The following is a 14,673-nucleotide window of genomic DNA, read 5'->3' on the forward strand; positions in this document are numbered from 1 at the left end:
TTTCTTTTATTTAATAGGGAAGAAGTATTGGTCTAGTAGACGGGTAGCTGCTTATACCATTTCCACACGTCCCTCTCCACCCGGCCGTGACAAGTCCCAGGGCTGAGCCGGCACTGCTGCAGCACCATGGAGAGCTCCCCACACCAGAGGCGGCAAGACAAGCCCCTCTCTTTCCCTCTCGTCTCCCTTCGGCAGCCCCCGTGCCTGGGCTCGAACTTCAGCCCTACAGTCTCGGCTTCCTCGTGCACAAGCCAAACTCAACTCTTCAACCACAAGCCCTTCTGTACGTACAGACCCCTATACAGACTTGTCATATGTTGCACAAATAGAATCCTCAGTTCATATCAGTTCTGCTTTTAAAGAAGTTCTTCCCTAAATGCTTCAATCTTTCCTGAAATCTCTCCATTAAAATGCTTATTGTTCTTTTTATCTTGTTACTAGAAATACATTTGTCTTCTAATGTGGACGTAAGTGCCCCATTTTTGTCAGTCAGGTTGTCTCTTGTGACCTTGGATCTCAGTATTAAGCAGAAATTAAGGGCACGGGAAGGCAGAATAGTATTTCTGTCAAACACAATGCCTATTACCCCTCCCTCACATCCCACCTACCTACACATAAAATAGTATTAATAGACCATAAGGAATCTGTGACTAAGGTGCTATAGAACAGAAGCAGAACATAGTCAATTTTTTTTAATAGGCTACTGATGTTCCATTACAAAAAAAAAAAAAAGCAAACCGAAACCACTTCATTAAAAGTTTTTATACATAAATAAGAAACACTAAATTTAAGCAACAAAGCATGAACTTTAAAATCCTTCTTTCTGTAGAAATGTTGTATTTTATATAGCGATTGAATTTTCAAATACCTAGTTCTTTCTCTGATTGATCAGAAAGAGACTGCAAATCTTGCTGCTCTGAAGACTGTGCCGGTAAGGAAGTTGTCTCTGCTGTGGTTGGAGTGACTGTTTCTGTGTCTCCCAGCTCTCCTTCAATCATGGTAGTGATACCACGGACCAGATCCAGTAAACAGTGAAATGCCACCGACATGGCATAGCCTTCAGGGATTGTAGGTGGCTCTACTTTGTCCAGCATTTCCAAACTAAAAAAATTGAAAACGTGACAAGTAAGTGTGTAGCAATACCATTGTTTTTAACAACAATAATAAAAAACAAGGTTCCAAATGTTAAGTACAAACAGGCCCCAATTACCATCCTTCAAGATTTACAGTAACTCAAGGAAAAAAAAAACCTTAAGTCATTGAGTAAAAGATTAAAGGAGTCAGTAAATAAAACAGTAACTGAAAGGGTACATACACACTGAGTAGAGAACTGCAAATAAATATTTTTTAAAATGAACACTTACAAGCAAGCATCACTGAATGAATAATTCTACTTGTATTTTTATTTTTCTCTAAAGCCACTGCAACAGAACCTATTCAGAATACAAGTACACAGGAAAAACAGAAGAAATACATCATAAAGTCATGACAGTGTAAACATAGTTATAGCCAATTGAGAACAAGTCAGACGTTCCATTATCATTATCTTTGAGTCAATATGATTGGAAAAGCTTGTAATAGCTATTATTACAGCTATAGATATTACAGGGCCGAATTCCTCACATACATGCATAAATAAACAATGGAAGTTATTTGTATGAAGAGGAAATATCTACATGATTCACTCCTGAAAAGCATATAAATAAAACATCTATGCTGGAACTACAGCCTCACTGCCACTTTTCTTCATCTTTTACCTTAAAAGCACATAAAGTACTGCTGACTTACAAATCTAACAGGAAAAGATTGTAGCTGACATAGCAGCAGAATCTGCACAAGTAGAGACAGGCTATCTCAACCTGCTATCTCAACCTGCTATCTCAACCACCTTTTCATTATCCTACAAACTACTCTTAAATAGCTAATATTTCAGCTAAAATATGCCAAAGATACTTTTACACTGTAGTGTCACCATTCTTTTCTGCACAAAGGATTATTCTTTTTCTCAAAAATGCAACACTTCAGTTATCACCTCTATTTTCCTAAAGACAGCTGTCTCAGATACCTGGGAGCACAAGCACTACAGGTAAATCAAATGGTCAGCTCTCGTAATATACAAGTAAGCGTGAACGTATATACAGGTCTAATTAAAATTATTAATGGGTTTTATAGTTAAAAACTATTTGTGACATAGAGGTCACATCCTCTTACTTTCAAAGACAAGAAATTCTAACTTCTAAATAAATTACAAGTTGTTACAGTTACATGTCAATGGCCACGAAAAATCTTGAACAGTCTGTCTAGTCCTCTTAAAAACACTTACTTCCTCATGTGAAGAGGCATAATGCTCTGGGAAAAGACATTGTGTAAAAGTGTAAGGTGTGGCCATTGTATGAAAATCTAATGGTAGCAGAAGAGAATCAGTGATAGGATGACCCAAACTTACAGTTACAGCAAGTCATCTCCTTACATGCAGGGACTATAGACAAAAGTACAAGGTAGGGGAAAAAACTGCCGACCAGACATGCTTATGACAACTCCATAATCTTATACAGAAGAAAAAAACAGCAAAAATTATGCAGAGGAAATTATGGAGCCATTTGAGGTATCCAAAAGTAAAAGAAGCAAGCTCAGAGCAGGATAGGAGATTATGATGGTGGCCACAAGGTTCTTGAGTCAGTTAAGAACAGAAAGAAAGAAGACAAGGAAGAAAATCAGAAGGTTGTAGTAGCTGACCAAATTAAAAATTTGTATTTCCTGAGAACAGACAGGTAACCTAAAACAACATTCATGGCCACTGCTGGAACAAAAAGTCAAGTTGACACGTACATGTTAACTACTGAAATCTGAAGACGGTTTTTGCCTTCTGTGTGTCAATGGCAGAAAAAGGAGCTTCTACCCTAAAAAATACTAGGATCCAGGCTACTTGGAGATTTCACTGAATTTTAGTATGCCAAAATTTCGTGGTATACAAGTAACTTAAAGTTTGTAAGATATTAGTCATCAATGGTCACGACTGACATGAAAAAACTTCCACTATTTCAAAAGTAACATAGTATTCACAGCTTTAAATTGAGAACACCATCTCCATTATACAAAGTCATGACAAAATAACTGGTCATTCTAAGAAGCATTCAGAGTCTAACCTTGGTATATAGGTCAACATACTGTTCAAAATGACAACCTGGCCAATATCCACCATAATATCCTGCTCAATAAAAACTGCAAATACAGTAAAGCTGGTGTAAGAAAGCTATTTTTCACTCCCATTATTCCCATTTGCTTAATGCCCCTAATGTTTGCCATTACACATTGCAGTAACAGATATTCCAAAATTGTTACATACTACAGTGAGGCCCAGAAGTGAAGAGTTATTACAGAAACAGTAGGGGCGGGAGGAAATCAACAGATGCTAAAACCATAGGGGACATTTGAATCAGAATCCAGGGCATTGAGACAAAACAGCAAAAAATCAGAACACCTCATAGCACCAACAAAAAGAAAATTATTAATATACCTCAATGCCAGAGAAACAAAGACCTCAATACTCACTAGTAAAAAAACCCTTAAATCATCAAGTTCAAAATTAATTATATATATGTTATATACATTTTCAAAAGGATAGAGGTACTTACTATGTAGCTTTAGCGCTGCCTTGTACTGTTACATTCAGGATGGGTATCCAAGTGCCTCTGTACTCAAAGGCAGGTAATACAGTTGCACCTCCTCCCATTCCTAGCACTCCTGGGTTAGTCTGTGCTGAGCCAGTATTCCCTGATGCATTGCTTCCTGTTCAGAAAAACAAAGTGATAAAATGAACCAATCTCATTTTAGTGATCAGCAAACATCCTCTTTCTACATTTAATTTTGAGACACCAGGAGTAATCTGAAGACACCCTGTTCAATAATGAAAACCACTACCAACACAAAAAACTATTTCTGAGCTCCCTCTGCTGTCTAAAACATGATCATATGTGCAGCTCATGGATGCCAATTGCCTAATTTTCAGTCGGAATAAAATGTTTCTGTGAAAGGTATAGCAACATACATAACAATCTGTGAATTAATCAAACTTACATAGTCTTGATAAAACAATATGTATTTTAGTGAAGAGTCAGACAGATATTTGAAAGTTAAGGATTATTTGAATAGTTGACCTAGAACTCTATAATCAGAAAAAGAGGTTAATTATTCCAAGAACAAACTTTCAAGATTTCAGAAATGCAAAAGCCACAAGAAGGGTTGAAGAGAATGGCAACATTTGAATCTGTGCCATGCCAAGGTAGAATAAAACAAACTACATCAGGGAAGAACTGACAACATCCCTACCAACAGCTAGGAAGGAACAAATTTTGGTTCCAATTGAAGGAGCCAAAACAAAAAAATTATAAAAAGAGAAAGAATGCTGCATATATACACTTCCTACATATAGGACATCTATACTTACTAGGAGTAGGTCCCACAAGTTCAGATTCTCTCTGTACATACAAGAGGGAGAGAGGGCAGAGTCCCCAGGAAGGCGACTCACATTAGTGCCTAATACATTAGTGTAACAGCCATTTTGGTGTGTTGCTTTTAATACAGAGAGAGGTACTAAACTACTAATTTAGGCAATATGAATAGACAAAAGCTTATGCATACATTTTAATACAGCAAAACTTAACAGATTGAAAAAAACCCCATGCTGCTAAACAGAAATGGTTAACCAAACACTGCCACTTAACACACAATTACACTGGTGTCATTTTCTGTGATCCCATTGAGCAGTCAGACATATACAACTATTTTCATACCAACATAACTCAAAGTGGTTGGTAAACTTTGCAGCAGTATAATAAAAGAGACACAAAACTGCAGTAGATGCAAACTGCAGTAGATGCAGCTTTCAACTTCTATCAAACAGCTACCTTGTTGCAAAACTAAGGCTCAAAAGCCAGGTATATAAAGTGTGTAAGTGTCCAAGGCCTGGTTGAATGGGGCTTTTGAGCATCCTGGTCTAGTGGAAGGTGTCTCTGCCCATGGCAGAGGGTTTCAAACTAAATCACCTTAAAGGTCTCTTCCAACCCAAACCATTCTATGATTCTGTAAGACAGCCTGCTATGACGGGATTGTTGTTATAATCAGAAGACTCAGTTCTAAAATTACATTGAATTGATCTGCTCTTTGCGTATTTGACCATAGGAGGAAAAAAGGTAGAAAGACAAATGTATGAGAAAGTGACATGAGAAACACTCATGCAGAAAAAAGAAATGAAAAGGTAAAGAAGAAAACAAACTGAAACTATAACCCAGTGAAACAGCAACAACACTAAGGGTATGACCCTACTGCAGTGCTCTAGGTTTTCAGAATGAGTATTTTAGAATGCCTGCTCATATGTACATGGTACATGACGAAAAGTGCTTTTCTGGTTTATCCTAAATGAATTATAGTAACTCAGAAATAATACTAATACAAGTCTTCCATCTGTTGCTGTACAGACAGCTATTGAACAACAGATACTGACACAAATTTCCTCATGCTATCACTGCTAACTCCAACATGGAATTCCAGCTTTATGAATGAACCCTGAAAGTGTAAGTCTAAAACCAAACTCTTTCACGTTTCTTAATTTAATAGTACATACGATAGATAATAATTACACTTTGATTATCTGGTTTTTATACTGAAAGACACCATCAGAAATTATTTTTATGTTGTTTACTGCTTAGGAATCTGCTTCCAGAACCCCAAGAAGAAGCAGAGAGCCCTAACTTGGACATAAACATCAGAAAAAGTACTAACAAAAGGATCATTCCTTATTAAAATAAAAATATACCTAGTGAAATGCTAAAACCCTGGCTGCAAGAAAAGACAATCAAGTTTAGTTTCATTAAGTGTCTGTTTTCAGCTAAAAAAAGCAAAGATCATGAGTAAAATATACATTTTTCATTCTACCTCTTGGCTTTCTCAGTTCAGTTTTGACCCTGAGCACCCAGAAGAATTAGTGACTGCCTCCCAGGAACACCCACTGTCTTACTACTTAAACTGCAATCATAAATGACATCCCAGCACAAGGAGACAGAAATCGGATAAATTTTTTTATAGTTAGAAATTAGAAAAAACTCTTCATAATTTCCCTCAGAAAAGCTGTGAAACAAGGAGCTTGGTCGCTGTAGAAACAGGAACTAATGCACCAGCACTGTTCTGCCAACTGGGGGCAATTTCTTCCCCACAATACAGGTAGATAAAATCCCCTGTTGTACCAGACCTGAAAACAGTATTTTGTCTCAAGGTAGGTTTTCACCTCAATGAACACGGAAGCACAGAGTTGTACAATGTCAGATGTATGTACTGAATCAAACCAGAATTTATTATTACAAGAAAATGATGGAAAAATAAACTGACAGTAAGGACAAGGCTTTACCAGTTTGGTTTGGTGTTGCTGATGTGTTCCCTGTGCTTGGTACAAGAAATAGTGACTGGATGAAGGACCCCAATGCATTCACAATATCACGGAAAACTTTAGTGGAATGTTGCTTCATATCATACGATTGACAAAAGGACCTAGAAAATATTTTATAAAATAGAAAGTATTGACAAATTGCAGACTAAAAGCATTTTTAACAGCAACTTCACCCACGTACACACTCCATTCTGTAGACTAAATGCATATTTTAATGGCAAATATTTAGGTAAACACTAATATTTAATTTTAGGTAAAAGTTCCTTTGACACCAGTAAGATAGAGAGGGTTTGGGATACTCAACTATAATTCAGCACTTTCTAGATAATAAGCACTGCATAATGCATCATAAGAATCATCATGAAGAGCTTATTGCATCTAAGTTTCTACAATTTTTACAATATTTACAACGTTTTAGGAAGCATTTCCTATTAGAGAAAAATAGAAATATTTTTAACATTTTATATAAAAGTGAAACTCAATATATTTAATACCTTAATAGCTGAGGCTGCACACAAAGCCTGTGAATAGATTCTACTGCAACAGCTCTTAGCCACTGTGGTTTGTCTGCATCCAGAAACTTAACCAGCAATGACAGAAAGATTTCACATTCTGTTACCTAGAAGATATAGTTTATAGTAATTAAATCAAAAGAAAATGTTCCTACAAAATATTTTCTAAAAAAATCTTCTCTTTCATCCTAGGAGTTCTATCACAGCAAGTTGTGTACAGGATCTAAAAAATCCCTTGAACATGTATTTACTCAAAATGATATCAAAAAAATACCTAATAATTATAGGTATTACTTTTAACAAGCTAAAACCACAATATGCAATTGTACTGACAGAGTTAAATTCCTCACAGATATTGTAATAAAGGTCATACATTTGCTACAGTAAACAAATGGAACAGAAAAATGTCTTTTTTAACAAATATTTAAAATTTGGGAAGTAAGAACAGCTGAACATGTGTTTTTTACACACATTCTGTAAACAGCTTTAGCAACTCAAGTCAAAAGCCTCATATAAGGTATTAACAAGGTACAGTAATCATCACTATCTAAAGCCAGGCAAACAACAGAAGATCAAGAGGTTCTCAAAACCTGAAAGGCAATTAAGTACAGAAAAAACAACAGCTAATCTACTAGGAAATTCATACAAGTCCATGTTTAATAAAATCATACATTTAGAATATATGTTAAAAAAAATACACCTAAGAGGAAAAGAATATTTAGGCTTTTCTTCCCTCAGTATATGTCAACAGTTCCCAAGAACTAATCAATACTATTACTGACCACAGTACCGGCAAATACATAGAAAACCAGAATTGTATAATGAAAATTAGCATATTCTTACCAGCAAACTGTAAAACTGTTTAATCAAAACAGAAACTACTCTCAGCAAACGCATACAGATGGGGAAGTATGGTTTTTCCACTGGTGCTGGGGAAGATGACGTGCTGGAACCTTGCCTGAATTTGATATTTGGGGAGAAGAGCTTTATAACTAGAGGGCATACCCTTTCTTTAAGAAGAAAACTGAATTCCTGATGCTGAAAAAGGAAACAGAACAAGTTATAAGCAGATATTCTTTAACTGCTACCCATAACTCTCTGATTATGCATCTTATTTACATTTACTGTAAAGATCGAGCAGTCCAAAGTCCTGTAAATCTCAGTATAAATTACATACTCAGGACATCAAAAGGAAGAATTGCAGACACCATTGTAAAACTACCAAAAAGTATGGTGAAATGACAATGGTCAGGTTCATACTATGTACCCTTCCTGTTCTATTTTGCAAGTTGAAATAGGCTGCTAATACACCACTTATTAGGTACCTAAGTTTTTATTTTAGCTACTATCTGCTAAAACATGTTACTGTAGGATCATGGTGTATTTACATTTAGTAGATAAGTGCAATTTACAGACATGATTCTTACTTTACAAGTGGGGTAAGGTTAATGTTTTCATAGAAATAACAACACCTAAAGTTACAGAGCTGTCATAAGTCAGGCAAGATAAGAAAATACATCTTTGGAGGAAATATAAATGGCAAAACAAAAAGTGAAACAGAGTAAAACGTGCTCTACAGAATGCACACAAAGTGTTTGGGAATAGAAAAACATGGTCAAAAAAAATTGAAAACTTTCCTATTACAAAAAAAAAAACAAACGTAAAAGCTACAAGTCCTTCTGAACAATAGTATTCATGCTAAACTAAAGAGGAGTTAAGGAAGTGTAAATTTTACTACCTATGTGAACAAAAGTCTTTCTGTTTTCCCCCCCAAGAACTACTCACCTGTAAAAACACTCGTGGAAAGTCATTGAGGACTGACTCAAGAAGTTCGAGGCCAAATGTCCGGGTCATTTCTGTCATACCCACAAGCCAGTAAGGAGCATCGGCATTAACTAACTGACAAAGATCCTTAGAAAGAAACACAGTAACATTTACAATCTCTGTACCATTCTGTACCAGCAAAGTTTCCCGAGTTAATAACAAAATCTACACACTCTCCCTCTTTTGTAATGAGTAATTTTCCAATTTCAAAATAATTTTTCCTCAAATATTTCTTTTACATAAATTATAAAGCAAAGAAAACTTTTAAAAGAAATTTTAAATTTTGCTAGTATCCTTGTAGCAATTCTGTTCATTCTTGCCCTCAAAAATATCTCACGACCAGTGAATTTGCTAAGTCAAGAAGATTTTTAATAATGGCCAGTCTTCGCGAGCGAAGATTTGGGAAAGGTCATTAACCCTTCGAGCCTGCGCAGTGGATTTTTTAGGTGAGACACAGCGTGCGCTGAACTGAGCCCACCCTTTAATCCTGAGGTTCATCTGCCGGGGCCAAGCAAGCTTGGACAGTGGCAGTGAGGTCCCCAGGACGTAGGTTTGTTTAGAGTGACCTTCTCTTAGATGGATTGCCTTACAGGGCTGACGAGCTCCATCTGCCCGGGGGGCTGGGAATCGAACCCGGGTCGCAGCGGTGAGAGTGCAGCACCCTAACCACTAGACCACCAGAGGCCCCAAAGAAGATTTTTATTGGTGTGACAAATACAACTGCTACTTTTCATTATATACTTGCCTTTAATGTACAATACCAAGCATAAGAAACAGGATTGAACAGTAGTAGCACTATTTGGCTCACATAAATAAGAAAATTGAATTTAATACAGACATGTATGCCTAGCTATTATTTAAGATTTATAGTAAAATGTTTTCCAAGGCCACTATGATGACTTCCAATCATCACCAATTACAGTAAATACACATAAGAAAGCCCAAGGCTCTGGTCAAGGACCTTGTCAATATGCCGACAGCAAATTTTTGAAATTCCTTAGAGATGTAGAAGCACCAAATCTTAACAGCAAATGTATACTTCCCAACTACCTGAAAAAGCATGTATGCATCCTTAGCACATGGTTTCAGTGTACTGACAGATCTTCTGTTACTATTTCCTTGAACTGCAACTGGCTGGTCAATAATATCTGTCCAAAAAAACCCAAAACAAAGTTCTGTGAACAAAGGAACCGTTGAAAATCAAGCATGTAATCAGTGTTCTTACAAAAAGATTCAAAGAGAATGGCTAGGTAATTCTTCTCCAACTTATCATGTCTATGGAAATGAACACTAGATTGGCTACTAGAGATCAATACCAAACACTTCTTTCCAATAAATGTTCTCTTCAAAACTACTACTGCCATGTATTTCACTCAGCAATCTAAGGTACCTTCATCTTAAATGACACCCTCACCTCAAATCTCTTCACAGTACTAACTTGAAGACCAGTTCTCACAGCTTGAAAAAAAAATCTGGATTTTTATATATTGCTGTACTGACTTGACAGACACAATGTCTGATGACTTCATCTCCTTTAAATACAAGTAAAGGACAGTTAAAATTAACCATGTCTGTGATTTTTTTTAATAACATTTATAGACATTTTATTACTTCTTTATCTGAAAGAGAAACATCTGATGGATCAAAAAAACAGGTCAATAAAAGCAAGCTGAGTAGGCAGTATGCCCACCTTTATATCGTTCATCTTCAGCAACCACTCTCTCAAATACAACAGTAACCACCTGCCGCACTGTAGCTGCCGCGGTGTTGTTTGTGATATTATCTTTTGTGAAGTGCAATCGAAAGCAAAGTACAATTGCCTGAAAGGGAAAAAAAATAGGAAAAAAATCACCTTACAAGAATATATTTAATCTTTTAGCTAAGAGTCAAGACGGTTGATTGACTGAGGAATGCTTTCCACTACAGTTTGTCAAAAGGTTGCCTAAAAAAAGATAATTTTAATGATGTTAAATTTGAAGAACCAGAGTAAGTTCTCAAGATTACTCTAGCCAAAAAACTCTTTAGTAATTCTCCACAAAGGTAATCTAAAAGTGGTATTAACTAAAGACATTACCATGTGTCAATAAAAGTACAGTCATCACACTGATGATGACTTCCATCACACACAGTAATCACATAGACAACTTGTATGAATAATAATGTCAAAAGGGCATTAGAATTATAAGGTTAATCATAGAAAGCTCAGTCAACTCCAAACTAAAACGCCATTCATCTCCTATGTTAAATCACAATACTTTCACAATCATGTTGCCCTGACCGCTATTATTCCTCTCTGAGTCACACGTTTTACCGTGTCACTGTGCTGGCAGTGACCTCAGTTCTGCCTCCCATTGGATTTCATTATTATCGCTAACTCACAGTTTAATACTTACATATTTTATAATGAATTTTGAAAATTAACATCTGTATGTGTAGTGAAATCTGTATTTCTTGTTCTTCTGTCTTTATTCTGTGTTCTTGCACTTGCAAGAACCTCAACCACACCTGGCTATAGCACTACATGCTCTAAGCCATACAAGAATTAGAATTATCTTTCGCTTCTTTTTCCTGTATATTATTTGTGGACTGTGCTCAGACGGTATTCACATGTCAGTTTGAAATCTTACCACACAATCATATACTTCTGCACTTTCACAACACACTGCATGATTCTCTATGTTAATCTAACAGCAGTGCCTGTATTAAGGGGCTTTTCAAGATGGTTTACCTGTACTTTTCTTAATTTAAATCAGTCAAGCTAAAACATGAATATGTGATACATGTCTGGCTCAAACTAATTTTCTAGAACATAATCTAGAAGAAGAACTTACCTTGAACAGAGTTTCACAATTCACATATGAGTAAACAATGTTGCTTCTTCAAAGAAAAGTATCTTATAATTTAAATTAAAATGGACTGGAATCCTTATTTTTTTGTTTTAGTTGAAATATAATATCCAAAATGGTTCTCATTTAAAATTATGCAGTAAAGTTATTTCAGTTATGACTGAAAGAGCAATAACTGGACTGCTTTCAAAAGAGATTTAAGGCAGGGTGAAAGGCAGCTTCTTTTAACATTTGCTTTATTAGTGAGAGCTTACACTATGTTATGCACTCTGATTTCAGTTCAAAAACATACAACAAATATAGCAGAAGAGAATTAGCATTAGCTCAGTGTTTTTATTTCAAATTCCCATTAAGTCAGAAATGTATTATTGTGAAGGAATTACAAAACAGATTGAAAAAGAAGCTAAAAGAAATCCTGTTTTCCGAGTCTAGCCATAAAGACAATAGAGACACAACAGAATCAAGAAAGCCCCCTTCTCTTCCATTATTTTCATACACCACCTATGTAAAATTTCCCCATTTTTCCTCTTGGGTATTTTAAGTACTACAGTTGGCACTAACAAATTCTTACCTTGGACAGTGCTTCATCATGCACAACAGTGTTGGTTGTTAAAAGTACAAGAACTGTCTGGAGCAATTTAAGTTCTTCAAGGCTATTCTCCATCAATTGCCAAAGCATATTAATAATGTTTCCTGCTGCAGCCTACAAAGAAATAATTTTTTTCCAACAATTAAAAGTGTTTACATACTAGTATATCATGTGTAGATAGTTAAGAATATCACTGTCATAAAGACATATCATAACGGAATGTTCCTGATTCTCTGTACCATAGCACTACACTGAGAATATAAAGCCATTTTGTCACAAGCTTCCCAAAGTATTTTTAAAAAACTGACAGCAGAAATCTCTTAATGTGTAGTCCAAAGTGTGTACTACATTTTCTACTTGGAAATATAGCAGACACAGTAAAAAGATATTTTACCCTCAGAATTCATTCATATCAGAGAAAAACCAGTGTAACTTTACGATACGCAAGCACAACTGAAGGTATATTTTAACTGCATTATTTTCACCAGCTTCTTAACATGCTGTGTATACACTATCATAATATATCATGGCATTTACAGCTACAGAAAACGTGCAACCATTTTACCTTATTTTTAAAAGTAAAACGTAACAAAAACATAATAATGTTATTGCACAGAGTACATTTTGTACACGCACAAGGTTCATTACATCTTCAGTTCCTGCAGTGTAAGAATGCAAACTAAATGATCTGGTTTCGATTTTCATTAATTTCTTTCTAGAAGTTACTAATGTTTCCTTAGCTTATTTTTAATGTTCTAAAAGGTTTTCTCTTAAATTACTGAAAAACAGATATGAGTAAAATATCTTGCAGACTATGTTGATTATAATACAAACAGCCTCCTAAAACAATCCATTCACATTCAGTTTGAGGCCTGTATTTGCCACCCTGAAATATTTTTTTATATAAAGACTGATCTTACCTCTGAAACAACTTCATGGGACATGAGCCTCTGTATGGCTGCTAGACACAACTGAGTGATCTTTGGTTCCTTTGTTCCACAACCCATGAGAAAAGGTTGAACTACTTCTGAGCTGTTCTCTTTCAATGCTTTCAAAAAGAGATTTAAAAGCAGTCAATGTTTAATACTTTGAAGAATACAATGCAAAATTTGTTAACCACACCTATTAATAAAAAGCAATCTCCGGTCTTGGAAATTTGGGATTTACATTTGCACCACAGGGAAAAGCCAAATGAACACAGACACTGGGCTGACACAGTTCACTTTCACAATTACCCTTGCTGAGGTTCAAATCCCAAGCAACTTCTCTCTTACACACTCAAGTGACTTCCTCTTTCCAAATTCAAAACATCCACTTAAGAGTCCCCTTGGTTAGCAAGGTGTAAGGTTCTGCCAACCCCAGAGCTTTCTCAGGCCTTGCAGCAGGGTCCAGTCCTAGGCTGGTAGCATTCTCCTTCTGCTCTGCTTCACCTCAGCACCTAATGCAAAAGCAACAGCGTGGCACAGAGCGACACACCAAAGCACAAAGGAGAAGTCTGAACTGCCATTGACAAAACAGGAGGAGAAAGAGACTGGACTCTTTGTATCCTGCCTACATTCACCTGGCTGCGAATTTGTCAAATAGTGTTTTAGTGACAAAGGGTAGCTTCTTAAAATGAAGTTTTGCCAGGAGAAAGCATCAGTTTCATAAACTTTTCTCCCTCCACACCTTTTTTTTTGTTAAGGAGAAAAAGCTTCATAATGAATACAGCATTCCACACTGACATTTTAAAAAGTTTTTCCCCATAAAAGTAATTTGATAAATCTGATATAAACTTCATAAAATTAAAAAATATTAAAACATGAAAAATATTAAAAATATGAAAGGAAAGCATGATTCTGACTGATGAGTGGTTTTCCATTTACAGGTGTGGTTGTTGATTCATGCAAACTTTTAAGATTTTTTCCGCTCTTCACCATTTCAAACACTAAAAATTTCCTCACAGTTGAATGTTCAATGTGTATTCGTACACTGAATGCCATACACTGTTTCAGTCTATGTGTAATAGAAGAAATGTGTTCATGAAAAGTTCCACACATTTTTCTGAGCACAAAACTTACCACAAACAAACAGAAAATACATTCTCACATAAAAATGCAAACATGATCTACTATTAAGTATGATATTAAGTATCACTGCAACCAATTTGGAAAAAAAGGAAACATCGAGGTAAAAGCTACAAAAATATACTTTAGTGATAATCTCCAGCTGAAACATGAAATAACATGATTCAGCAGTTTCTATGAAGAGACTTGGCTAGTATAAATTATAGATGCCAACTTTCTGTAAGATAGTTCTTACAGGGTGATACCAACATATATACAGTCCAGTTTCATCAGCCTCTTCAGAGCCAGTAAGGCTCTGTGTCAAATTGACAGCGGCTGACCTTGCACCAAATGTCTAATCAAAAACAATGACAATGTCAGTGTAAATGTGAATGAACACATAGGTTCACTGTCT

The 14,673-nt window shown here is 35.8% G+C and overlaps 1 protein-coding gene across 6 annotated transcripts in view; it reads right to left on the reverse strand.

Annotated features, from left to right (window-relative positions):
- Positions 1 to 14,673, reverse strand: part of MON2 (MON2 homolog, regulator of endosome-to-Golgi trafficking) — a 68,674-nt gene that overhangs the window by 37,916 nt on the left and 16,085 nt on the right. For all 6 annotated transcript variants that reach the window (XR_001876013.1, XM_017822108.1, XM_017822105.1 and 3 more), the window contains exons 3-12: positions 13,134 to 13,261; positions 12,196 to 12,327; positions 10,469 to 10,598; positions 9,829 to 9,926; positions 8,740 to 8,865; positions 7,798 to 7,992; positions 6,937 to 7,061; positions 6,404 to 6,543; positions 3,636 to 3,789; positions 869 to 1,101 (exon numbers count right to left, since the gene is read on the reverse strand). Coding sequence is in view for 5 of the 6 variants with exons in the window: in XM_017822108.1 (XP_017677597.1) it covers positions 869 to 1,101; positions 3,636 to 3,789; positions 6,404 to 6,543; positions 6,937 to 7,061; positions 7,798 to 7,992; positions 8,740 to 8,865; positions 9,829 to 9,926; positions 10,469 to 10,598; positions 12,196 to 12,327; positions 13,134 to 13,261 (1,461 nt within the window). In the remaining variant the exon portion in view is untranslated. The remainder of the gene's footprint in view (positions 1 to 868; positions 1,102 to 3,635; positions 3,790 to 6,403; positions 6,544 to 6,936; positions 7,062 to 7,797; positions 7,993 to 8,739; positions 8,866 to 9,828; positions 9,927 to 10,468; positions 10,599 to 12,195; positions 12,328 to 13,133; positions 13,262 to 14,673) is intronic.

This window comes from Lepidothrix coronata, unplaced genomic scaffold, assembly GCF_001604755.1.
Source record: "Lepidothrix coronata isolate B3197 unplaced genomic scaffold, Lepidothrix_coronata-1.0 Scaffold95, whole genome shotgun sequence".
NCBI classification, from domain to species: domain Eukaryota; kingdom Metazoa; phylum Chordata; class Aves; order Passeriformes; family Pipridae; genus Lepidothrix; species Lepidothrix coronata.